General features: G+C 40.9%; 1 protein-coding gene across 3 annotated transcripts in view; it reads right to left on the bottom strand.

Annotated features, from left to right (window-relative positions):
* Window positions 1–25,202, bottom strand: part of grid2ipa (glutamate receptor, ionotropic, delta 2 (Grid2) interacting protein, a) — a 29,454-nt gene extending 4,252 nt beyond the window's left edge. Inside the window, exons 1-17 of one of the 3 annotated variants that reach the window (XM_056272152.1) lie at window positions 24,789–25,202; window positions 24,442–24,483; window positions 23,193–23,446; window positions 21,688–22,020; window positions 21,412–21,566; window positions 11,463–11,735; window positions 9,505–9,590; window positions 8,427–8,496; window positions 7,534–7,821; window positions 7,258–7,409; window positions 7,028–7,156; window positions 5,203–5,309; window positions 4,919–5,093; window positions 4,409–4,770; window positions 2,481–4,271; window positions 1,991–2,078; window positions 197–286 (exon numbers count right to left, since the gene is read on the bottom strand). In XM_056272152.1, coding sequence (XP_056128127.1) covers window positions 197–286; window positions 1,991–2,078; window positions 2,481–4,271; window positions 4,409–4,770; window positions 4,919–5,093; window positions 5,203–5,309; window positions 7,028–7,156; window positions 7,258–7,409; window positions 7,534–7,821; window positions 8,427–8,496; window positions 9,505–9,590; window positions 11,463–11,735; window positions 21,412–21,566; window positions 21,688–22,020; window positions 23,193–23,446; window positions 24,442–24,483; window positions 24,789–24,876 — 4,483 coding nt within the window. In that variant the 5' untranslated portion in view covers window positions 24,877–25,202. Of the gene's footprint in view, window positions 1–196; window positions 287–1,990; window positions 2,079–2,480; window positions 4,272–4,408; window positions 4,771–4,918; window positions 5,094–5,202; window positions 5,310–7,027; window positions 7,160–7,257; window positions 7,410–7,533; window positions 7,822–8,426; window positions 8,497–9,504; window positions 9,591–11,462; window positions 11,736–16,072; window positions 16,378–21,411; window positions 21,567–21,687; window positions 22,021–23,192; window positions 23,447–24,441; window positions 24,484–24,788 lie in introns of those variants that run through there. The other 2 variants (XM_056272144.1, XM_056272160.1) reach the window with 2 other exon arrangements.
* Window positions 25,203–25,700: the final 498 nt, after the last annotated feature.

Consider the following 25,700-nt stretch of genomic DNA (forward strand, 5'->3'; position numbering starts at 1 on the left):
ATCAAGTCTAATTTAAAACCAAAAACACTGATGAAGCAAGACAAAAAAAGGACACGGTCATATATAAGTAAATACTTGACTGGGAAGCACACAAGAACATCATCTAAACATTTACAAGTAAACTCTGCAGTCCATTACAGCCCAATAAAGGAAACCGAGAAAAATTCCCTGACTTCAATCATTGTTTGTTACTCACAAGCGTTGTAGGCTTTCTTACGGGAGAGAATCTCCACCACATCTTTCTTCTTGAAAGTCTCCACCTGAGGTGAGAACTCTGGAAGAGAAACTGAGACATGAATCGTATCGTGAGTGAAAAGAACTTATGAGGGTAAACACTGATTCAACTGGTAAAAAAGAATAGTCATGTCCTATAGTGCCTTCAAGTCTTCTCGGGGAGTTCCTACATATGAGATTGTTAGTGATATTGGTTAAAAAAATGATAGGAAAACATAGTTTTGTCACACAAGCCTGCCTCCTCATTGACTGGAGAAGAGCTTTCTGGCAAGCTTTACCACCATTCTTCATCCACAATAAACAAAAAATAATTTGTACAGCCAACATTTACAATTAAAACTTAATTATGACCAATACTGTATATTTCACACTGCAAGGCGGAAAGTCTGGGCGTAAAGACATTTAACACTGGCACCACAATGTTGTGGTGGTGTCCATCTTTCTGACATAACTTGAGATGCTCAAAAGATTAAAGGAATAATTTCCCCTGCATATTTCTTTATTGGGTTTTATATATAAAAAAAAAAAAAAAAAAAAAAAAAAAAAGCCACTTTTCCATTGGCGGGCCGAGAATTCCAGGCTGAAAATGGTTGGTAATCCTGCTGTGCCGAACCAAGCTCAAGTGGAAATATAACTGGAACTGTTCCTTACCGTTCTTAGAACCATTTGGCTCAGCGGTGGGAAAGCGGCTAAATGTTTTATGGATTTATATTAAAGGTCAATGACAGCTCATTGGCCCAGAAGTTCAATTTCCATCAGATAAGACCTTAGAATCTCCCTCTATGTCTTTTTGTCTTCCACAAGATGTGCTATAAAGAGGTTTTCTCAAGGTGAGATTTCTTTTTTGCAACCCCTCAGTTCGAGCTAGATTCATGATATTTGCAAGCTATTGTTGTCTCAGTCAAGGAAGACAGTAGCTCCTTAAGAGCTGCCGTAGGCATTTTAGTGTCCTCTTTTACTATGGCTCTTGAAAACACTCGGTTTTCAAGGACAGCCAGTTCTGGGCAGAATCACAGGTGTTCCTCATTTTCTCACTTTAAATGATGGACTTTACTGTGCTTTTAAGTATTAAAAGACAGAAATATTCCATTATCCTTGTTAATTCAAAATGGAGTTCAGTACTAGCCTGGCTAACGTCAGACCACGTCTCATTGACATTGAGACGTGGTCTGGGAACCACATGTTCATTTTCTCGTATTTGAGGCGTGGTTAACGAATGCCCAGAGCCGTTTATTGGGTGCTACGAATGTCTATCAAATGTGCCTGTACGTAGCTCATAGCCAATCGTTTCAATTATACCAGATGACGTATGTAGAGCGAAAGAAATTAGACGAGGAAGAAGACGATGGGTCAGAGATTTATTTGCGTTCTAGAACAATATCTAAGGCTGCATCGAAAGGTAACTTCGCGTCTGCTGCCATGTTTGATCCATAGGTATAAACAAACTGCTTCGGTGTGTCGCATAGACGTCGTCATCGTCTTGCTGCTCCCTCCCCGTTCTGTGATTGGTCCCCTCGCTGAGGCGAAAATATGGTCCATGGTATCCAGACTGCCTAGCAGCGTGAATAAAATCGCGCTGCGCAAAGGCAGTATGGGGAAACCCAGGCTAGCTCAGTACACTCTACAAACAACAAATGTTGCCTGCTACTACCTATTCACTGCACTGTATCTTTCTCTTTTAAAGCAATTGGTGATTGCTGGTCAGCAGCTTGTTTACATCAGCTTGGAAATGAGTAATACATATAACTTTACTCACCAGGGCTCTTTTGTGTTCCAAAATGAAGCTCCAAGTCTAGGTATTTCACCATGTCACTCAGCTTGTCATAATCAGAGTCTTCTTCCAACTGCAGTGAGAAAACACATCTGTCCTTACACACTTCATTCTAATGAAATGAGACAAACACATGACAATGGACTTCATGAAATGATCCCCATTACTACAGACCTCAATATATGTCTCAAATGGTGTACTACATCCTTTCAAGGTCTCCTCCGAATATTAGAGAATTGTCAGTTGTGAGTGGTTTTTGCTCTTTTACTGGTTTGAAACCGCAAATATAATAAACAACCACTAGAATCAGATATCCTTAAAGCTTACCAGAACTGCTGCCAGAACTGATGCAGAACATTGTCTAAATTTATTGTAAATGCTGTAAATCTCTAATAACAGCTATTTGAGAAATAAGCAGTTCTTAACCACACAAACACTCGGCTTTTCAGGCTTGTTTCAAGGCAAACTACTTTACCTGTCCCCAAATGGTTCCCTCAGAATTTTCCACCTGTTCCCAGCGTAGCCTCTTTACACTCATATGACTGGAATCCGATTTTTGCGGTGAGGCCTTTGGTAGAGGAGGAGGCACGCAAGGTGGGGGTAAAGGTGGTGGAGGAGGTGGCTCCACAGTGGACCCTTCAGTGCAGTGGTGAGTTTGAGATTGGGGTGTACTTGGTGGTTGTGTTGGGGACTGGGCTTCATGGTGGCTATGATGGTGGTGGTGATGACGATATTCGTGATACATGGGTTGAGGGCTCTGCCTGGCCTGTGCAATGGAGGGAATCTGAGGGGTTGAGCGATGCTGTTGCTGTTGCTGAATCTGTTGCTGTTGCTGAATCTGTTGTTGCTGCTGAATTTGCTGTTGCTGACGCTGTTGCTGCTGCTGAAGCTGTTGTTGCTGTTGAATCTGCTGCTGCTGTTGAATCTGCTGCTGCTGTTGAATCTGCTGCTGTTGTTGAATTTGCTGCTGCTGTTGAATCTGCTGCTGCTGAAGTTGTTGTTGCTGCTGCATCTGTTGCTGCTGAAGCTGCTGTGGCTGTTCCGGCTGTTGTGAAGGATGAGGTTGGAAGGTCGACAGAATCTGTTGGTTCTGGTGAGTTTGGTGGGGCTGGTGGATCTGGTGGTACTGAGGAGCTGACTGGATGGGCTGAACCTGGTGTATGTGTTCAATCTGGTGAATGTGGCGGCTTGGCGGAGGAGGCTGGGTGGGTGGGTAGGCTTGATGAGCTTGATTCATCTGTTGAAGGTACTGTTGCTGAGTCTGCTGAGATGGTTGAATAGTTTGAGAAACGGCTTGAGCCATATGTGCCCTGTGCATTTGTCTATCAGCCCTTTCCAATCTCTCAATTCGCTCCAAATTCTCCAAGCGTTCCATGCGCTGGATGTGCTCTAATTGGTCAAGTCTATCCATAGAGCTTGAGAGGTGGGCCTGATGACTCTGATGCATCTGATAAGCATGTTGTATTTGTTGATCTGAATGCAAGGTTTGGGGCTGCATCTCATAGATATGTCTATCTGAGCGGTCTTTTCTTTCAATCCTATCAAGCCTATCCATAGAACTAGAGAGTTGAGTCTGAACAGTCTGGTGTGAGTGACGGTTTTGATGCATTTTGATAGACTGAGATTGGCGACTTGGTTTATTTTGATACATTGGATGCATCTGGTGATCCTGTTCCATCTGGTGGTGTTGATGAACCTGGTGAGCTGGATTAACCTGATGGTGCATATCGTACATTGCATGACTGGGGATGGATGACTGGTTTATTTCTGGAGAAAGCATAGGGGGCAGAGATTGGTGCATCTGCTGCTGAAATTGCTGAGGGTGGCCAGCTGTTGGTTGAACTGGAAGTGAGTGGTGCTCCTGAAGGACTTGGTGCTGAGTCATCTGCTCATCACGTGTGGGCAGCACCTTGTGAATGGACTGTCGTTTTGGAGGGGGGTTAGCCCTTGGCGGAGGTGGAGGAGGTGGTCCAGGGTGGCGACGGATGGTCAACTGTCGAGGTGTGTGGTCAGGGGTGAATCTAGCAGGTGTAGGGGGGTCGTTGAATTGGACAGGGGGAGGGGGAGGAGGAGTCAGAGGGGGTGGAGGAATGTGCTCAGAGCTGGAGGAGTAGGTGAGAGAGCTGGCATCCTCACTGCTACTATGCACTTCGCTTGGACTGCTTAACTCGGGAGGCATGTACTCTTCCTCCTCTTCTTCCTCCTCCTCCTCTTCCTCTTCCTCTACCTCCTCTTCCTCATCCTGGAAAGTCATCTGGACAACATCCTGGTTTTATTTTTGAAGCAAAACATACAAATGGATTAGCCATTTAAGATTAGTCACTGTACTTGTCAAGCAAATGAAGTATTGTCACAACAATATAAAGCAAATATCAAAGCAATTAACCATTCTAATATGCAAACCTCTTCATAGTCATTCTCTGGTGACAGGAAGTCATCCACAGATAACTGCTGTCCCAGCTGTTCACTCAGAGCCTCCATGAACAGATCTGTGTCTGGGGTACGGGGTGGACGCGAGAAGGTATAGCGCTTTTTGCGAATGGGTGGACTAGGAGGGTAGTCGGGAGGAGAGGGTGGAGAGAGAGGTGGGCTGTCTAAACTGATGTAGGGGTTGGACTCAGCACTTGTTTGAGAGGGAAGACCTGGAGGGTAACAGGGACACTGAGGACTCAGGGGAGGCTCCTCCATCCAAGAGTCAGGCTGTGGAGGAGGTGGAGGTGGCGGAGGAGGAGGCACAGGCTGTGCTGATGCAGATTTGCGGCTTCCTGAGAGATGAAGATGAAAAACCAATGGTTAGGAAGATAAAATGTCTCTGACATTAGACTGAGCCTCAGATGAAATTTCCACCTATTACACAGAGAAATGACAAGGACAATCAGAAGCTACAATGCCAATCAAAAACCTGTCATGTACCTGAAGTGGCCCGAACAGATGGAGAGGAAGAGTGTGCCCTGACAGACTTTGAGGAAGCGTGCGGGAAGATATCCACGTTAACCAGAGAGTCAGGAGCAGGAGAAGCTCGAGTCTTCAGGGATTTGGATCTCTTCCCGGCATAGACATTCTCCAGCTCGGCATACACAGCTGACAGCTAGATAGAGCACAGGGACTGGGTTGTTAATATAAAGACAGTACATTTGTGTAATTTCTCAACCGTTTAAATGTTTGCAAACCTGTACAAATCAAAGAAGAGAGCTCACATTAGTCAGATTGTTGGGTGTCTCTGGTAAGGATGTTCCATCCCCTGATTGTCTCTCTCCAGGAGTTAGTCTCATAGGTGCCATTTCCACTGGCTCAGTGCAAATTCCTTGTGACAAAAGAAAATAGCCCATCAACTATTTTGGTTTGCTAAGAAAGCTGATGAGAAATGAGCTCCAGGTTTCTACAATAATGTCTACAGTGCTGTTTTCATGATCTTTAATGCTAATTTCACTATATATATATATATATATATATAGGCTGTGTTTCATTTGTAAACGTGGTTCATTTGAACTCATGCCAGCATGCCAGACCTCCAGGTCCTAGGGGGTCAGTGGAAAAATTATAGAGAATTTTGTTAAAAGTATTTCTTTAGGGCTGTCAAAGGTAAATAAAACGTTTATCAGCCATTTTTCAAACATACTTACCAATTTTCTTTTTTAAAGGTTAGACGGAAATCACGGGATTAAACCACTATTTTGACTATAGACGGTCCTAGTTTTTAACAGTAAGATATATCATATTTGGGGGGAATTGGCATACTTTTTTTTTTTGAAAACCACTGTCCTATGCTACACTCACCGGCCACTTTATTAGGTACCCCATGCTAGTAACGGGTTGGACCCCCTTTTGCCTTCAGAACTGCCTCAATTCTTCGTGGCATAGATTCAACAAGGTGCTGGAAGCATTTCTCAGGGAGTTTGGTCCATATTGACATGATGGCATCACACAGTTGCCGCAGATTTGTCGGCTGCACATCCATGATGCGAATCTCCCGTTCCACCACATCCCAAAGATGCTCTATTGGGTTGAGATCTGGTGACTGTGGAGGCCATTTTAGTACAGTGAACTCATTGTCATGTTCAAGAAACCAATTTGAAATGATTAGAGCTTTGTGACATGGTGAGGTAGCCATCAGAGGATGGGTACATGGTGGCCATAAAGGGATGGACATGGTCAGAAACAATGCTCAGGTAGGCCGTGGCATTTAAACGATGCCCAATTGGCACTAAGGGGCCTAAAGTGTGCCAGGAAAACATCCCCCACACCATTACACCACCACCACCAGCCTGCACAGTGGTAACAAGGCATGATGGTTCTATGTTCTCATTCTGTTTACGCCAAATTCTGACTCTAACATCTGAATGTCTCAACAGAAATCGAGACTCATCAGACCAGGCAACATTTTTCCAGTCTTCAACTGTTCAATTTTGGTGAGCTCTTGCAAATTGTAGCCTCTTTTTCCTATTTGTAGTGGAGATGAGTGGTACCCGGTGGAGTCTTCTGCTGTTGTAGCCCATCCGCCTCAAGGTTGTGCGTGTTGTGGCTTCACAAATGCTTTGCTGCATACCTCGGTTGTAACGAGTGGTTATTTCAGTCACTGTTGCCCTTCTATCAGCTCGAACCAGTCTGGCCATTCTCCTCTGACCTCTGGCATCAACAAGGCATTTCCGCCCACAGAACTGCCGCTCACTGGATGTTTTTTCTTTTTCGGACCATTCTCTGTAAACCCTAGAGATGGTTGTGCGTGAAAATCCCAGTAGATTAGCAGTTTCTGAAATACTCAGACCAGCCCTTCTGGCACCAACAATCATGCCACGTTCAAAGTCACTCAAATCAACTTTCTTCCCCATACTGATGCTCGGTTTGAACTGCAGGAGATTGTCTTGACCATGTCTACATGCCTAAATGCACTGAGTTGCCGCCATGTGATTGGCTGCTTAGAAATTAAGTGTTAACGAGCAGTTGGACAGGTGTACCTAATAAAGTGGCCGGTGAGTGTATATGATCCAGTGTAATACAACATAGTGTTTGAAGACAGCCTACCCATGCCCAGGTGAGTGCCGATAACCAGATCATCTGAGCTGCGTCCCCTCACACTGCTCCTGTAGGTGGTTCCTGTCACCTTCATAGAGCTGCTGCGACGGTGAGGCTCATGGGCTGGAGGTTCGGGATCTGCTGTTGGCACTATCAATAATAGGTACATGCAAGCATACATGCATATATACAAATATTCTGTACAGACTGAAGAGGAATGACCAGAAAGTAGTGCTCACGTGTAACTTTATAGCCAAGGAAGCGGGAGATCTTGTTCTGGCAGTGTTCCTGCTCCTCATAGGTCAGCAACTGGTAAACGAACTGCCAGATCACCTGTTTTGCTGGAGTATCCAACACAGGGAAGACGTCCACAATCAAAGTGTCTACATTTCTGATGGCACACAAGAAAAAGTGAATCAAATCAGGTTTCACACAAATGTTCTTAGAGAAGGAAAGTAACATTTCCATCTAAGTATACACTTTCTTTCAATTAATATTATGGGCATGTCCTTCACCTGTGCTGGAAGAAGGCCTCCAGGGCCTTGCAAATGGTATATCTCTCCTGAAGCGTGAGAAGGTGATCGAGCTGCTGGCTGAAGGTGCGGCCCTGTACGCGGATACTGGGAGGCAGGATCTCAGCGACCCACTGCAGGGAGCTGAGCACAGGAGCACGGGAGCGGGGAGAAATCTCCACCTGCTCTGGTTCAGTCATGGTGAAGGCTGGCGGGCCATCTTCAACCACCAGGCTTGGCATTGCCCCACTCCCCTGAAGCATAGACACCACCTTCTCATGTGAACAGCTCCTGAGAAGATGCACAAATACACGACACATATACAGTGTTAACTTACAGGATTATATACATGCAAAGAAGATTCAATGTGAGCACAAAGGGTATTTATATATTAGTGGAACTTGACCAGATCTATTCTAACCAATGTATCAAAGAGAACTGACTCAAGTACTGCGATGATACAGTGGTGTCCATTGCTGCCATGGCACTGCTAGGTGGATGCTAAGGAGTTCTGATTGTTAGTTATTGTGCTCCTATGGGGTTGGTAGGATGTTCTGGGTGTCACTAGGGGGTTGTAAATGGATACTAACCGACCCCATATTCTGGTCTCTATGGGACTATTTTGCCTGTTTTATCATCCACCAGGTGAAAATCACAAGTCTGATGGCTTTGAGAAGTACCAGCACACCTTTATTTAACAAGGCAGATGATTTGAGTATATATATATTTATTTTCAAAATGATGTGGAAAGTTTAATACTTATGTTTAGGAGTTTGTTCAAATCTCTAACCCACCCTATGCATAAAAATAATAGTGATGCTTGCTTTAAACTCTATTGCAGTTCCACATAAGGATAAAAGCAATCTATTCCAACGCAACCCAACCACAAGCCTCACCTCATGTCCAACCCATTGAGAAACAGGATGCGATCTCCAGGTTTGAGACCCGCCTTCTCAGCAGGGCTGCCTGGAGAAGGAATGGCAACAGACCAAGCAGAAAGTAACTACTGACAGCAGATCATATGGGCTCCAACTGAGATTAAGCTGTTCTCATTAGATTCCCATTGAAATGACTTAAGACACTGCAGCTTGAGTGTTTGTCACATCCTGCCCAAGAATGGATGCCTCTTTTTGGCTTTTGAGTGCTCGTTGTGGGAAAAGTGTGACTAAAAGAATTTGTGCTAGATAAAAACAGAGCTTCTACCACCTGTGCCCTTCTGAATCAGCCTATGGAGAGTCTGCTGTTGTGTCTTCTCATCTCTCTCTCGTCTCCTGCTGTTCTTGCACACTGCCAGCTTTTGCCGCCTAACTTTTTAATGGCTGCCATGAGTCAGAAATGACAGAACTTTCATGATTTCGGCATTCATGTCATCTGCTTCGATAATATGTCTAATAATCGACTCCCCTTCACTTGTTTCATGTCCAAAATATATTTTTTATATTGCTAAAATAGCCTTGTTTTGTTGTCGGATGTCAACTAAAATAAATGCACCAGAAGACACAAGCCCTTCCCTTATGAAGACGGCAGTTCAACGTTTGAAAATACTACTCTGTATTAATAATAAAATAAAATAATATTACTGTCATACAACAAATGTAAAAAGGAAGCTTTTTTTTATTTAAAAAATCCAAGTTGTTTACATTTACATGTATTCATTTAGCGGACGCTTTTATCCAAAGCGACTTACAAATGAGAACAAAGGAAGCAGTAAACTAACAATAGAACAACAATATGCAAGTGCTAGGACTCTTCCCAGTTTAATCTAACGCAGTACGTGTACTTAAAAAAAATTTATAAAGATAATAGATATAGAATAGAAGATGTTAGTATTAATGGATCAAGTGTTGCCGTTTAGAGAAAAACAATAGGCACATATATATATAACAGTGAAACCTTTAAATATTAAGGTTTAATCAAATGTTTTAACATTGTCACAAGACACTTTACTTATAACCATTTTTGTTCATTTCATACCTGGTATTACAGAGTCAATCCAGACTGGAGCATGGCCACGCAGAGTAAACCCGAAACTCTGGTTCCCTTTGTACACGCGTACTGTCCTAATGAAACACAATGGGGAGAAGAAATAGAAACTATCTTTAAAAAACAAGATGTCCAAGTAGAATATCTTGATTATTTATGTAATGCAGGCTGACTTGTTTATTAAAATAATATGAGTTTTATATTTATGGAAAATATTATATAGATATTACACACACACAAACACAGTGTACACACATATATATATATATATATATATATATATTTATTATTATTATTATTATTTTTTTTTAAAGGCCAGTTATCCTGATAAAGTTCTCTTGGCCTTTGGAGTTAAAATAGCCCCACATCATCATACACCCTTCATCATACCTAGAGATTGGCATGGTTTTATTTCAGGTAGCCTAATAGCTGGTTTGATTTGCATTGAGAGATGATCTTATGGAAAGTACCCCATGCCTATCTCTGGGTATGGTGAAGGGTATGTAATGATGTGGGACTATTTAAACTCCAAAGGCCAAGGGAACTTTATCAGGATGCATAGTATCCTGGATCCATGAAATAACTGGCCTTTAAAAATAAAAATCTGCCTGCCTCTATGGGAATTTAACATTGGAGTAATGACTTATGCCTCCTGTATTTTAAGGAAGAACATTTATTTATTCACGATACGTTATTCATTCTCAAAAAAAATTGGTTTTGTGTTTGTGTGAGTCTTGAGCCACACAGAGAAAGCAAATGAATACGGATACAATCGGCTCATATGCCACATATATTATTCTGATTGTTGTTTTCTTTAAAGGTAGTGCTATTAATAGATATAGTCAAATAATCTCTTTGAATTGCTTCCACTACAGTCATATACTCAGACTACTGCTGCATATAAAGAGCTCTTCATCTACAGACTTCATTTGCTTTCCCTGTGTGGCTCAAGGAATCTCCATTATGTATCACAGTTTCCATTATGTATCTCCATTATGTATCACAGTCATTATGTAAATACGTAGCTAGCAATTCTCCAGTCCAATGAAACCACACATTCAGTCTTACCCACGTTATTAAAGAGAAACTACACCTGCATTCCCGTGGCATATCGTTAAGTGTGTATTGTACTAGTGACTGACAGGATTTCACATCCTCCCACCTTTTCCTATTTATGCACCAGACACAAAATTAAGAGATAATTAATTCATACTTAAAAAAGTTTAAAGCATAATATTGAGGACGAATCTTAGTGATGTGTCATATTTACTCTCACACATACGCAGGCGTCAAATAATATGACTAAAAATAACATGAATTATAAGAGTGAAATATTGCAGTGACATAAAATCTACAGCATTTACAGGCTACAACAGTTGTGAAAATTGGAAATCCAACAAGAAGGGATCTATCTATCTATCTATCCATCTTTTGATCTGTCCATCCATCCATCTATCTGTCCATCGACCTGTCCATCCATCCATCCATCTATTTGTCCATCCATCCATCCATCCATCCATCCATCCATCCATCCATCCATCCATCTATCAGTCCATCCATCCACCCATCTATCTGTCTATCCATCCATCCTTTTATCTATCCATCCTTTCATTTATCCATCCATCCATGCTTCCATCACTCAGCATAATATTCACATGAACCTAATAATGTAACTATTTTCTAACAAAAACAAATGAAAAATAAAACAAATAGTAAAATAAAAGCATACAAAAATCAAATGAAAGCATAAATAAAAATAATAAGAATAAATAAAATTAAAAAGCATAAAAGTAAAATAATTTTTAAAGGAAATCTAACTGATTTATTGGAATATGAAACATTGCAAAATACAAAAGCAAATGCCAATTAAAATTTCTACCACATCAACAATAAGCCACAGGAGAAAAAGAAAAGTGTGTAACTCTTCTGAGAGTGTCAGTTTCACTGACCTGCGGGTAGAGAAGGAGCTGGAATGGCCTGCGATGAGAGAGGTGGTCTTGCGGAGGCCGCGGGCAGGAGGCATGACCGCATCCTCATTTGAGGTCCGGGGCACAGAACTGGCTCTAGTGGACAGACACAGTCGGTCGGGGTGGTCTTCGCTCCGGCTGCGCCGTAGGCGGTTGTTCCTGTGCTCGCTGAAGCTTCGGCCCCTCAACCGACTGATCAAACTCTGAGAGACCATCTCATCAAAGCGCTGCCTGTGCTTCTTAGGGATGAAGATCCTGACAAACATGACACACACACACCAGACGGAGTCACAGAGGAGAAACTGTTCAGGCGTGTGAACACTTCCATGCCTACTGAGACAGACACTGGATAGAGACACACAGGCAAAGATGGAGGAGGAGGGACAGCTATGAGAAAGAGTCTGCTATAATTACACCAGATTATGGAGATGTTTGTGACCTGCTATGAAAAAAAAGAGGGCTCATGTGATGCAATGAAGCGTTTTGTTTTTTTTACTCTCCTGTGAAGAGGTGCAGGCAAAAATATCCTGTTTGATCAACTTCAAAAGCTAAGCAGGTGACTTCTGAAAGATGTCTGATGGGTGTTTTGAAGTTCTGGGAGGATAAATGATTAAAGTGAATGATTGTATCCCTCTGTGATACAAGCCGTCTCTCAATTTGTAATTCTCACCATCCTTTAAAACCAAGTCCAAAGTTATAAACATCCTCATTAGCTTCTACCAACCCTAGATACACAAAAATAAAGCTGTGCCTTGAGATGTATATATATATATATATATATATATATATATATATGTGTGTGTGTGTGTGTGTATACCCATCAGACATCTTTCAGAAGTCACCTGCTTAGCTTTTGTGTATTGTGTACCAAGTAAATGTATATATATATATATATATATATATATATATATGCCTGGGTCATATTTTTCATCTCAAAATGAATAAAACATATGAATGATTTAGCCTATAAAGAAAACTAAGCCTATAGGCTATTAACATTTTTGCATTATTTTATTTTGTAATTCTCATTATTCTCAATGATTATTGTCATTTCATTCTCATTTTTGTAATAATCATTTTAATCATTAATTGTATTTACTTTCTGCAATATATCATTTCTCTTTTTATCATTTATTAATTTAATTATTCCTCATTTGAAAAATATGATCTAGCAATTGTGAGTTTGACTTAATTATAACAATTCAACCACAAATAATACATATTTTGCGTGCTGCCTGTCAACGTGTCATCAGCAATACATATATATATAAACCCACACTGATGAAAATGATTCTGTGATGAAGTAAATTCTGAAAAAACAAATGTAAATTCTACCTGAATAAGTTAGTTCAGGCAAGAATTAAAAAAAAACAAAGTAAATTCTATATTAGTACTCAATTTAAGCTTGTAGAAATTATTGTGTATAAATGTTGTAAAATTAAGTAAAACTTTCTGATACTGGTGTTCCCATCATGCACTGAGGAATAATTAATAAGGTTGCAATTTTCACTGTTTTACAGCTGTATATGCGCTGTTTTATCATTGCTTTTGTTAGGTTTAGTTACTTGCTGTTTTGTGACATTTGGAGTTCATTTTCTACTCAAAATGATACATTCATACTCAAAAATGATCCATTGAATGTTACCGTTATTGTGTATTGTGTACCAAGTATTGAGATCTCAGTGTTTGGATGTGTACCACATTTCATGTTGACTACAAGACAATGTATTATTTAAGTTCTAAGTAAAGCATGGCTTAATACAGTGTTATATTGTTTGAGAATTTGTGCTTTACACAGTTATCTTTAACTAAGAAGATATTACTCAACAAACTTTAACTTTAAACTTAAAGTTACTTTTACTTAGTTAAGTAGATTTTACATATACGAAATTTACTTTAAAAATATGCGTGCAAAAACTTGCGAAAGACAAATTAAGAACATTTTACTACTTATTGTTTTTTTCAGTGCACTAAATGTGCATTACCCACTGGACTATTTTGACTCATCAGAAAGCCGAAGATATCGCATAAAACTGAACGAACCCATGCATCATCAGGGACACTATCACAACTCACAGCCCAGAACCAGCTCAAGAGCTTCAGTCTGGGTTAATCCTCCAGATGCACTCATCTCAAACACTGCTTCAAAACTAGTTTAGCTGCAGGACACAGATTCTTCTTTGGGCAACAAGTGGAGAAACAACACAATACCAAAACTGTGTACAGTGAAAAAGTAAACATAAGGTCCTTAAAATAAAATAAAACTATGCGATTGATTAATATTATCATGAACAGCATAGACCAAACAATGAGAAAACAAAGCTTCGGACGTCACAGTTCATGTGGTTATGGCATAACGAATCAAACTCCGATACAGTGCTTCATTGTGAGATGTTTCGTTTTTTGGATTCAAGCTTAGAAGCCTCTGTGCCGAACGTCACATCACTAAACGACGCCACATTGAAGACCTGCTTTTGGAGTGTGCTGGAAAACTACCTCCTCTACCTGATGCCTACCGGAGATACACTTTACTTTAGTACATTGAATATGCGTTGTGGATGACTGGATCTCCCCTTACAGTTGAGGAGGCTAAGGAGGACGCCCACTCTACACACGCCATGCTCATCCCAGCCACGACGGTCCATTGTTAATCCCACCCAGACTCCCTGCCGCCTCCTCTACTCAAGCAGGCCAGTCCTTCGGCCCCACCTCTGCTGGCTCCTGTATTGACGCCGTCCTGCAACTCGGATCCGCCTCGAGTCTTCCAGTCTCCAGCTCTGCCTTTGTAAGTGGATCTCCTTGGCTTTACCTTGGTCTGTCGACCATTTGGCTCCACCTTGGCTCCTCGTCCCCTTTGCTCCGAAACCGTCGTCCTTACCGCTACAACGAGCTACCTCGTCCCTCCGGCTCCGCCTTGGTCAGTCGTTGCTCTGCCTCCACCACGGATTTCACCTGCGCTTCGTCTCTGTCTCAGTCCTCCAAGACCCTGGCTCCACCTCGGCAGCTCATCGCTGCAGCTCCGGCTTGGCCTCCAGGACCTACACTGTCGTCTTGTGTCGTCATCTCCTCTGCTACGCCTGGGTCTCCAGATCTCCTGGCTCCATCACTGGTGGTTGTACCGCTGACTCCACCCTGGCTCCTCCTAGCATCCTCTTGGTTATTCTCTGGGAATTTTATCAGGTTATCCTCCTCCGTCCTGGGTTGTCCTGTCTGCCAGTTCTGCGTCCACTTCCCAATCCCTGTCCACCGTCCTCTGTTGGACAGTTGGTTTGGTTACAGCGTGAAAACGCACATTCCCGGGGATATGTAATGTCAGGGATAATGTTTACTTTGTCTTTGTTTCTGTAGTACTTTGAGTTGGTTTGTCTCTGACGTTGTTCATTGTTATCCAGTTAGTTGATCTGCACTGTTTCTAGATCCGTTTCCTTTATCTGTGTTTATTAGTTAACATGGTTTTTGATTTCCTATCAGTGTAAATAACAAATACTATTAAGTGATTTTAATAATAACAATAATGCACAGACCTCAACAATAAAGGATATTAGAAGAATTTTGTCTTCTATAAAAGTTGATAAGCCTGTTTATTTATTTATTTGATTAGTTGCATTTTATTATTTTGGATTTAGCATAATTTGTAGCATCATCTGATCAGAACAGATCTGCAACCTGTATTTGTAAAAACTGAATCATTCCTTGTGTATCTAATCACGATAGTACTGAGGTGAAGATTAGATTATAAACTGCAATTGCCGCAATTGTAACTGCAATTGTACATATAACTAATAGCCTCATATACTGTACATGCATGCTTTCACTCTACATTACATTATCCCTGTTTGTATAAAGTTGTTGTATTCCACATACAACATATGCTGCTGTTCTAGCCTCTGAAGACCTCAGAGCCCAGCAATTGTGAGACATTATGTTCCAAGCAAAAACAAAACTAATACTAACTTAAAACTAATATTTTTTTAAGATTCATGTCATTCATTCACAATTACTGTACCCAAGTACAACTGTGCAACAGAACTCTCATCAGTGTATTCGTTCTTAAAAGTTTCCCCAAAAACTCTTAATGCAACTTAAATCCACATTTCTCTCAAAGTTAACTTTTATTTAGTTCAAGATGCCCTCAATTAGAAAGAGGTCACACTAAATCTAAAATTAACCCAGAGTCAGAGAGGGAACGCATATCAAGGACACACTTTTCAAAATGAATGAAGATGGGAATGAAGAACGTATTAAAGAGTTTCAATTATAAAAGACATCTATTAACACATGTGAACCTTTAAACCCATTTCAAACTGTTTTAATTCCTCTTTGTATAGTTATAATCGACAAAGCATGCCATGCACTTTACAAACTGATGAACATCCCATTAACAAGTCCTCAATCACAAAAAATGATGAAAAATGCATTATTAAAGAAAGCAAGCTCAAAGCTTTGATTTTTTTCTACTTGCTCTCTAGATCTAGGAGTCCAATAATGCTTGAAATGGCATAATTGATTAAAGATGAACAATTTCTCTAGAAAATGAATCAAACCCCAACTTCTGAAACTAGTTTCTCTGAGCATGAGAAGGTTCTCCTTACCGAAAACGCCTGAGTCCCATCTCTCCTTTACATTACGTCTCAAAAAAACAAAGAGATGTTCTTGATCTCAGTGCAGGATTCTTCATAGAGCTGAAATAATCATTCACTGAATAAAACAGGATAGATGGAAAAGCCATTATGTCCAGTAGCCAGATGAGGAGATGCTTATTGGCGCCAACTTGAGGAGCGATGACGTTGCATGTATGAAGAAGGAAACTTCAGTTCACGTCATCATCGATTCAGCTTTGGCAAGATCGCCCACACTGCCATGCTGGGTTGCCTTGGGGAGTTTAACGTTAGAAAGGAGTCTACATCCAGAACTGTAGACCAGATGCCTTCAACTGCAGACGAGAGGCAAAGTTGCAGCTGCTTCAAAGGTGAAGAGAGAGAATAGAATAAAAGAGTGCAGCAAGAAAAGAGAGAGAGAGAGAGAGAGAGAGAGACAGAGAGAGAGAGAGAGAGAGAGAGAGAGAGAGAGAGAGAGAGAGAGAGAGAGAGAGAGAGAGAGAGAGAGAGAGAGAGAGAGAGAGAGAGAGAGAGAGAGAGAGAGAGAGAGAGAGAGAGAGAATAGATCCTGTCCCACTGGATATCCAAGGCAGGTCATCATGTAGGAGAGAGTTATTCAATCTGATCCACGTAATGCATGAGTTAAGATCCTTGAAGTATCCAGATTCACAAGGACAAAAGCAGAACACTCTTGAGTTTGCACAACCGACACCAACCAGATAAAAAGTCGTAGTTGAATGCAAAACATGAAGCCACAAAGAACTGATTCTTTTAACATTTAAGGTAAAGGTCCCAGAATTTAGTTCGCCGGTTATTTGTACCTTAGCTGTAGTTTAAATCAAGAAAGTTGTTATGTGGATTTTGTTCAAACTTCTGGTGCGTCACCGACCTAAGAGAGATTTATTACAAGAAGTAGGCTGCTTAAAAATAGGGAGGTTCCATGGGGAGAACTGGGCAAATTTTTGCAGGGACACAAAATGGTCAGCGCTCGAGTCCACTGAAGGACAGTGAAAATGCAGTGATATCAATGAGGAAAATATAGCTAAAAATGGCATGCTTTCACTAAGATGTTTATGTGCCTTCAAACTACGTTTCTGAACTATCTTTTCATTCAATTGAAAGTCAAATGTGATCAATATTCAAAACGAACACCATCAACAATAGTCTTCTGGTACCAAAATTTATCATAAAGAAGTATAAAGACATGCAACAATATCCCATAAAAGAGTAACTTGCCTCTGAACAATGGAAAATGTCAGCAAATTGAAGCTTGTGCAAATACAAAAATGTTCCTTACTTGCTAAAAAAGGCTTTCATGGTTCCTGAAAATACAAGGACAGACTTATCAAGAGTTTAATCAGAACAAGCTGACGAAACGTGTGAATCCAGGTATCCGGAGCATGCTGTCCTTTCTTCATAAAAGACTTCCCATTTCTGAGAGTTTAACTTTAAATCATAACATCTTTATATGATAAATACTTGATGAAACAGTATTCACCGGTAGCCAGAGGCAGTTGCTGTTAAAACTGCTCCGTTAGTGAAACTGAAAACCTTTCAGCTGTGAGACGAGTCAAATTCTCCTGACAAAAACCCTCATCAGCGAGTTATTACTGCAAGAGACAGAACCGACAAACCTAAGAGAAAGAGACATTTCTTATAGGCCTAGAGTATATTTATTTTCACAAAATATAATAATATTAAATCTAATTATAATAAATAAATTATAATACATTTCTCTATAATATCAAATAATTAATAATAAATCTAATAATAAATCTCATCGTCATTATGGCCATAGGCTTGTTTAAAAACAGCTGATGATCAGCGCCGATTATATCCTGTCAATCAAAAGGGGTCGGAAAATCAGACTGCAAAATGTCTCGTGTTGGGTTGAATTAAGGGCTTTCGAAATTAACGCGACAACGGCGCATTGATGCTTAACATCACCGTTAAAGCGGGATCTATTCGACCCTATGAATCACTGTAGTTCAAGCCAGGGTTGCCAGGTCCATGGTTTTTCCCTACCTCAAACATTATTTGTAGCGCACTTCCTATCCAATAGTCGCAAAGAGCTTTGTGCTTTGTTACTTCTGATAAAAAATAAAGTCTCAGCTTTGTCGATTATATCACGAAATTCAAACAATAAATGGCGTTTTGACGCTCTTAAATGTGACGTGACAGATCTTTGTAGCGCCTTAGTTCGAGCGGCAGCGCGAGTCTATATCAATACACTTCAAAGCACGAAAAAACATGCATGAACATCAGAAGGTATGTTGAAAGATACAGTACAACTTACCAATGTAGTTGCTCAATCACTATTTCAACTGCGGAAAAAGGTATTTATTGGTCTTATAGAAGAGTGTATTATGTTTTGTGTACTGTAAAGCAATTTGGTTCAACTCGTGTTGTTTTTAAAATGTCCTCTATAAATAATAGAGAAAAGTTGAGAACCGCAGAAAGACGTCAAAAAACAGCTTGTGCACAGTGCCACTTAACTTTGCATTTAGACAATGTTCACATTTTGTTAGTTAGCTATAAAACACTGAAGAATACTGTTAATTAAATATGTATGATTGAATACATTTGTCATGAAGACAAGTGTTTATGAAAACCAGAGCCGGCCCGAGCCTTTTGGGGGCCCTAAGCAGAATTTGATTTGGGGGCCCCCTCCCACTACGCGGAGTCACCTGTGCTTGACGATTATTGACACAAATATCCCGCAATAATGATACATTATAAATTACTGCAGTGAGGTTATGTATTAATACAAAATAAATACTTAATAAAAAATAGATAGCCTACTTAAAAAAGTTTTAACTTTTACTTTACTCTTTTACTAACTCTTTGAAACTTCTTAAAACAAACTCAAAACATATCAAATAAATTATTTGCTAAAATAATGACAAAACTGAGAAATCGGAAACATAATAAGAGCAAGGGTTCAACAATGACAATTATTGTTGAAAACTGTAAAAATATTATTATTTCTCAACTGTCTTAATACAGTGTAACTTTTTTTGATTATTATTGTAACAGACCTTGTTGGATTGTACATGACAGAATCCAACAAAGTCTGTTACTATACTACCGGTAATGATGTACTGTCTGGCGCTCGTTGTATATGTGTATGCAATGTATTTTTCCCCTCGGGGCTTGCCGTAGATAGGAATGGGTCAATTGCTGCACAAAACATACCGTAAATAATCAGGCAAATATAGTTTTATCTTGCTCTTTTTATCCTCCTCTGTCCTTTTCTTCTTTCTATTTTCGGCACCAGAGGGATACGTCCTTTTTTGTGACATGCCTTAACATTACCGCGAGTCCGCGACTATGCGCAGTTGCGCACGAATTGTCTATGCACGCGCGAGGTGTCTAGATTATGCGCATGACTTAAACGCTGGCAGACACAGCAGCAGTTGTAGGCAGATATATTGATCATGAAATCAGAATTTTCTTGTCTCGAATTATTCATTCATTCATTCATATTCATTCATTCATTAATGTATGTCACTTGTTTAAGTTTAAGTTAATTAAATATATTTTTTGATTTTTCGACTCGATTGGGGGGCCCCCTGGTGGCAAGGGGGCCCCAAGCAGCCGCTTAGTTCGCTTATGCCTCGGGCCGGCCCTGATGAAAACTACCTTAAGTGCAACGGAGATGTCTACAAACATTTCAGTTTTTATTTGAGTGTAATTATTATACCTGAAAATAAATACCAGTTAAATATAATAGTTTGGGCTCTGTTATGGCGCTTTTCCATTACCAGTACCAGCTCGACTCGACTCGACTCGCCTTGGCTCGCCTCGACTCGGCTCGCCTTGGCTCGCCTCGACTCGGCTCGCCTTGGCTCGCCTCGACTCGGCTCGCTTTTCGCTCCGTTTTCCATTGCAGAAAGTACCGCCACAAATAGTACCCGGTCGTCATAGCGACGCCTTTCGTTCCTCGTTGCCCCATCAAGCTCTCGCTGAATCCTCTCTTCGGCAACCAAACAAAGGAATGTCTGCACCTCCTCGTTTGACCACGGCGTATTCTTCCGAGTGGCCATAATAATAGTAGTAAGTTTAGTAACTATCTCTGGCCAAACTATTTAAAAATGGCGGGGTTATTCTGGATACTCCATCTGGCGCGTGCAATGATGACGCAGATTCTCTGTGACCAATCAGCAGTCGGCATTGTTTTCACATCACATTTTAGTATCGCCTTAGCTCGCTTAACCTCGCCGGAGGTGGTACGAAAAAAGTACCCGAAAGCTGGTACAGGTACAACTTTTACACAGTGGAAAACCAAACAAAGGCGAGTCGAGTCGAGCCGAGCCGAGGCGAGCTGGTACTGTGTAGTGGAAAAGCGCCATCAGATCTGTTGTTGAGAGAGTTCCCTGTATAGATTACACCATTAGTAGGGAGAGATTTTTTTTCCTTAAGAAAAACAAAGTATCGGTATCGGCAGATATTCTGAATAATCGGCTATTGGTATCGGCGGAGACAGTATTGGCGCATCTCTAATTAAAATCGAATAATATTTTAATTAAATTTGTGATCTAATTGTTTATGGTTATAAAAATGTTAAGGAATGATGAAATAATTAACCGATGATCAAAGGTTTTATAAAATTGATTGATAAAAAATATGCAAACTATTTTTGCGTTTTAAGCCATAAGCATGTTGAAACAAACTAAAAGATCAGATAAAGCTAAACTTAGATAGCTGATATGTTATTGTCGCCCCACAAAGAGAGAATAGCCAGCTCATTGGAGTTAGCCGTCCATAATGACATGGCAAACTATAACTGAATGTTACATAAAGCTGCTCTCTCACTATTTCACTGTACAACAAAATGGTCTGAAATATTTCACTCCACTTCGAACTACATCCAGTTAAAAATTTCTTAGCTTCATTCATTTCCACTACAGGTGGGACAATTCAGATTCACAATATAAAACAAAAACAGCCAGTTCATGACTGTCCCGTCTTAAGGCAAGCTCACACTACACAACTTTGGCTGGATTCTGCTGCTACAGACAGATTTCCAAGGTCAGCAACAAAACCCCTGGAAAGCGTCCAAATCGGTGCTCTCTGCAGTCGCCGATGTTTGCTAAGTATGAGCAGGTCAGCAACGCGATCTATTTTCAAACCTGTTTGAGACACGTGATCTTGTAGTGTGTGCAATGCAACGACAAAGTGGAACTAATCCAGCCAATAAAATAAAATTTAGCATCGTCACCAATCCAAACACAAAGAGGACACTTAAAATGTACTAAGTTGGAATAGGTAAAAAAAAGAAAAGGAAAAAGGAGGCGGGTCATATAACAGGATTCATGAAAGCTCATTGGTACCTGATGCTGTCAATCAGTTGCTGATGCTCCTCGGTGAGCAGTATTTCTGGAAGTGTGGACGCCAGCCCTTCAACATCCCTCTCGTTTGCATACTGCTTCAGCAAATCAAACAGCCTCTCTTTCACCTCAGGATCCTCCCCTAAAACTTCCTCAACCTATAAAAATTCAGAACAGACCATTTTACACACACTTTTTATACTGGGGTTTGAAACGCTGTTGAAAATATAACTAACTTTTGTTACAGTTTAACCATTTTTACATGCCTTCAGGACTGACCTTCTTGTTGAACTCCAGAGCTTTGTGCTTTCGGTCATGCCTCACGATGTCTCCGCTCTGGTAGGTCTCCTTCATGCTGTTGCTGGTGCGTTTCTGCCAGCGGTTAATGCGGAGCACGCCGAGACGCAGCGTACGTCCCTGAGAGGCCTTGATCATGGCCGCCGCCGCCTCGTGCTGTTTCACTGGAATCCCATTCACCTCCATCACATAGTCTCCAGCTCGCAGTCCACTCCGGCCCGCTGGAGAGTTGGGCATGCAGTTCTCCACCAGCAGGGGACTGTCGCCCACTATGGTGAAGCCAAAACGACCATCAGGCCCCGGGGCAATGTCCAGCTGTGGCGGTAAGTTTTTGCAAAGGAAAAAGAAGAGAGATCTGAATTCTCTTTTAGACAACAAGGGCATCTATCCATATCTATCTATCTATCTATCTATCTATCTATCTATCTATCTATCTATCTATCTATCTATCTATCTATCTATCTATCTATCTATCTATCTATCTATCCATCCATCCATCCATCCATCCATCCATCCATCCATCCATCCATCCATCCATCCATCCATCCGTCCAACCGTCCATCTATCTATCTTACATCTATCTATCTGTCCATTTGTCCGTCCATTCATCCATCCGTCCATCCATCTGTCCGTCCGTCCGTCCATCCATCTATCTATCCGTCCAACTGTCCATCTATCTATCTATCTATCTATCTATCTATCTATCTATCTATCTATCTATCTATCTTACATCTGTCCATCATCCATCCTTCCATCCAATCAATCTATCAATCTCTATCTATCTATCCGTCCATCTGTCCATCCGTCCGTCCGTCCATCCATCCATCCATCTATCCGTCCAACCGTCCATCTATCTATCTATCTATCTATCTATCTATCTATCTATCTATCTATCTATCTTACATCTGTCTGTCCATCCATCCATCCATCCTTCCATCCAATCAATCTATCAATCTCTATCTATCCGTCCATCCGTCCATCCATCCATCCATCCAACGTCCATCTATCTATCTTACATCTGTCCATCATCCATCCTTCCATCCAATCAATCTATCAATCTCTATCTATCTATCCGTCCATCCGTCCATCCATCCATCCATCCATCCATCCGTCCGTCCATCTATCCGTCCATCCATCCATCCATCCATCCATCCATCCATCCATCCATCCATCCATCTATCCATCCGTCCAACCGTCCATCTATCTATCTATCTATCTATCTATCTATCTATCTATCTATCTATCTATCTATCTATCTATCTATCTTACATCTGTCTGTCCATCCATCCATCCATCCTTCCATCCAATCAATCTATCAATCTCTATCTATCTATCCGTCCATCTGTCCATCTGTCCATCCGTCCATCCATCCATCCATCCATCCATCCATCCGTCCGTCCATCCATCCATCCATCCTTCCATCTGTCCATCCCTCCATCCATTTACTTATTAACAGTAAAATATAACATATAAAAAAACAAACTGACCTGTTCAATTCTAGACACGACTCCGATGCTGGGCGGCACAGTCTTAAGGGTCTGAGCCAGAGCGACGAGAGCTTTGGTGCTGAGAGAGGAGACGTTCTGCCCATCGATCTCCAGAACCTGGTCACCTGGCTGCAGCCCGGCCATGTAAGCGCTGCTGCCCTCCACCACAGAGAGGATGTAACTGGGTCCATCTCCACCCAGCTTAAAGCCAAAGTCCTCTGGCCAACCCTGGTTATTCGCTGGAAGGCCCAGTTCTGGAAAAAGTCAATAAATCATGTATATGAATAGAAATAGAATAATGACCCCCTGAACAAAGGGGGGAGGGGGGTCAATATCAAAAGTAGCCATCAGTATGTGGTGTGTCCACCAGCTGCTTTAAGTCCTACAGTGCATCTCATCCTCATGGACCATAGAAGATCTGCCAGTTCTTGTAGTGAGATGTTACTACACTCTTCCACCAAGACATCTGCAAGTTCTCATACTCATGGTTACATGTGGATCAGCTGTCCTTTCTGTCTCCCTGTAGCACCGCCTCACTGTCTTACATTATGAAGGTCCCTGGTAGAAGAGATATTGTATCTCAACAGGACCTTCCTGATTAAATAAATAAATAAATAAATAAATAAAAATGAACATTGCAGTTTATTGCTCTGTTCACATCTTCAGCAGGACTATGGCATGTTCATGCAGGTGAGCAGTGACTCTGGGCATCTTTCTTCTGGTGTTTTTCAGTCAGTAGAAAGATCTCTTTAGTGTCCTACATTGTAACTGAGTTAAACTGTCTTCCGCCTGTTAACTGTTAGTGTCTAATGGACTGTTCTACTGGGGCATGAGCAATAATTGTTTTTGCTTCATTGTACAAGCATGTAAAAAACATAATTTAAACCCTTTCAAATAAAGAGATGTAAAGCTCAATATTACCTTTAAAATACAGTATCTTGAAAAAGGGACACACACACAAACAAATACTATAAAGTAACACAATATATCTAAAGTAAAATCTAAAAATATAGAATTCTAACTTTAAAAATGTTCACACCAAAAGACATCTGCCTAAACCCCATACATTCATCTATCCAGATTTAAGTAAATGAATAAAATAAAATGTTGGAAGACTGTCAAAATCCACACATCTATTCAAATCAAATCTATACACCCTTGCATCTAAAATATCAGAACTTTTCAGTTCATTTGATTTGTGTGACCTAATAACAGATGAAAAAAAAAAAAAGGTCAAGCAATTACGCACCAATATTCAGGGGGAATTCTCTCAGCACGTTAGGGGTTGGGTCTGTGGAAGTGAAGAAACACATTAGTTGTGTATGTATATATGCATTATATATTACCATATTATAGAAGGTAAAATGGCATAAGTATTATCTACACTCTGGAGAAAACAATGGACTATATATTTATTTATAAATATACATAATATAGTATATATAGTGCATCTAAACTATTTAATTAACACATATGATCTTTAATATAATATCTGCAATACAAGAATATTTTTCTCAGGTAATGACTCAAAGCCATATGACTATGGCACTGCAGTCACCGCCTTACAGAGCTCCATGTTTTACTTTAGGAACTTACAGAAATCTTTGGAGGCACTGCGGGATCCCGATCGGCTTTGGCGAAGAGAGAAACGGCCCTTCTGGCTCTTCAAAAATCTTCTCATCATGGTTTCTGGGTCTTCTGAATGGTATTGAAGTCAAGCTCTACGAGGTCACCTCAGGTCAGGTCATCACCTTCCTCAACAAGTCACTGCTCCATTTTTACCAAAAAAGCCTTCAGTGAAGGAACTGATCCAGCCGGTTTAGCCTCCATCGAGGATCCTTCGATGAAGATATCAGTCCAGTGTAGATCAAGAGAGCGCTGTCAAGCTCTCTGCAGCCGTGGCTCTACATCTCCACTAAGTTGGTCCAGTCCTAACCCTCATGCAGAGCACCGAGCAGAAATCTGGGACAAGCTAGCTGGGTCTTTTAATGATTCTTTTGCAAGAAAAAGGTACAGTGAAGCCCCATTTTTCTATAAATACCTCCCTCCCTCTCTCTCTCTGTGTGTGTGAGATGCTGGTTTGGGCCGTCTCTCAGGGCTGAGGACTGACCCAGAAACTGCCTGTCAGAGCAGCAAAGGATGGCGCTCCGATTAGAGATCCTCAGAGATGCTGTGGTACAGTTAGATATAGTCTGGTACATGTAACTCCCATTCCCCATATAAGAATCTGATCCATTCCTCCAACTGTTCCTAATGCAGTACGAAAAAAAACAGTCTCAGAACAGCAGGTTTGGTTAACCTCCAACACGGCAATGAGAGGCATGATTTAATATGATATTAATAGCATTTACAGCATGACGCAATGAGGAGATCTGTGGAACTTAGGGCTGGTAACCAGAAGGTTGCTGGTTTGACCTCAGCTAAGAAAAAGCAACAGCACATCACAATTGTGCCCTTAACCTCAGGTTGCAGGGAAGTAATTCAAGTGCAGTGAAGTACTTTGTTTAT

Source organism: Rhinichthys klamathensis, unplaced genomic scaffold (assembly GCF_029890125.1).
Source record: "Rhinichthys klamathensis goyatoka isolate OS25496 unplaced genomic scaffold, OSU_Roscu_1.1 h1tg000015l_1, whole genome shotgun sequence".
NCBI lineage: Eukaryota > Metazoa > Chordata > Actinopteri > Cypriniformes > Leuciscidae > Rhinichthys > Rhinichthys klamathensis.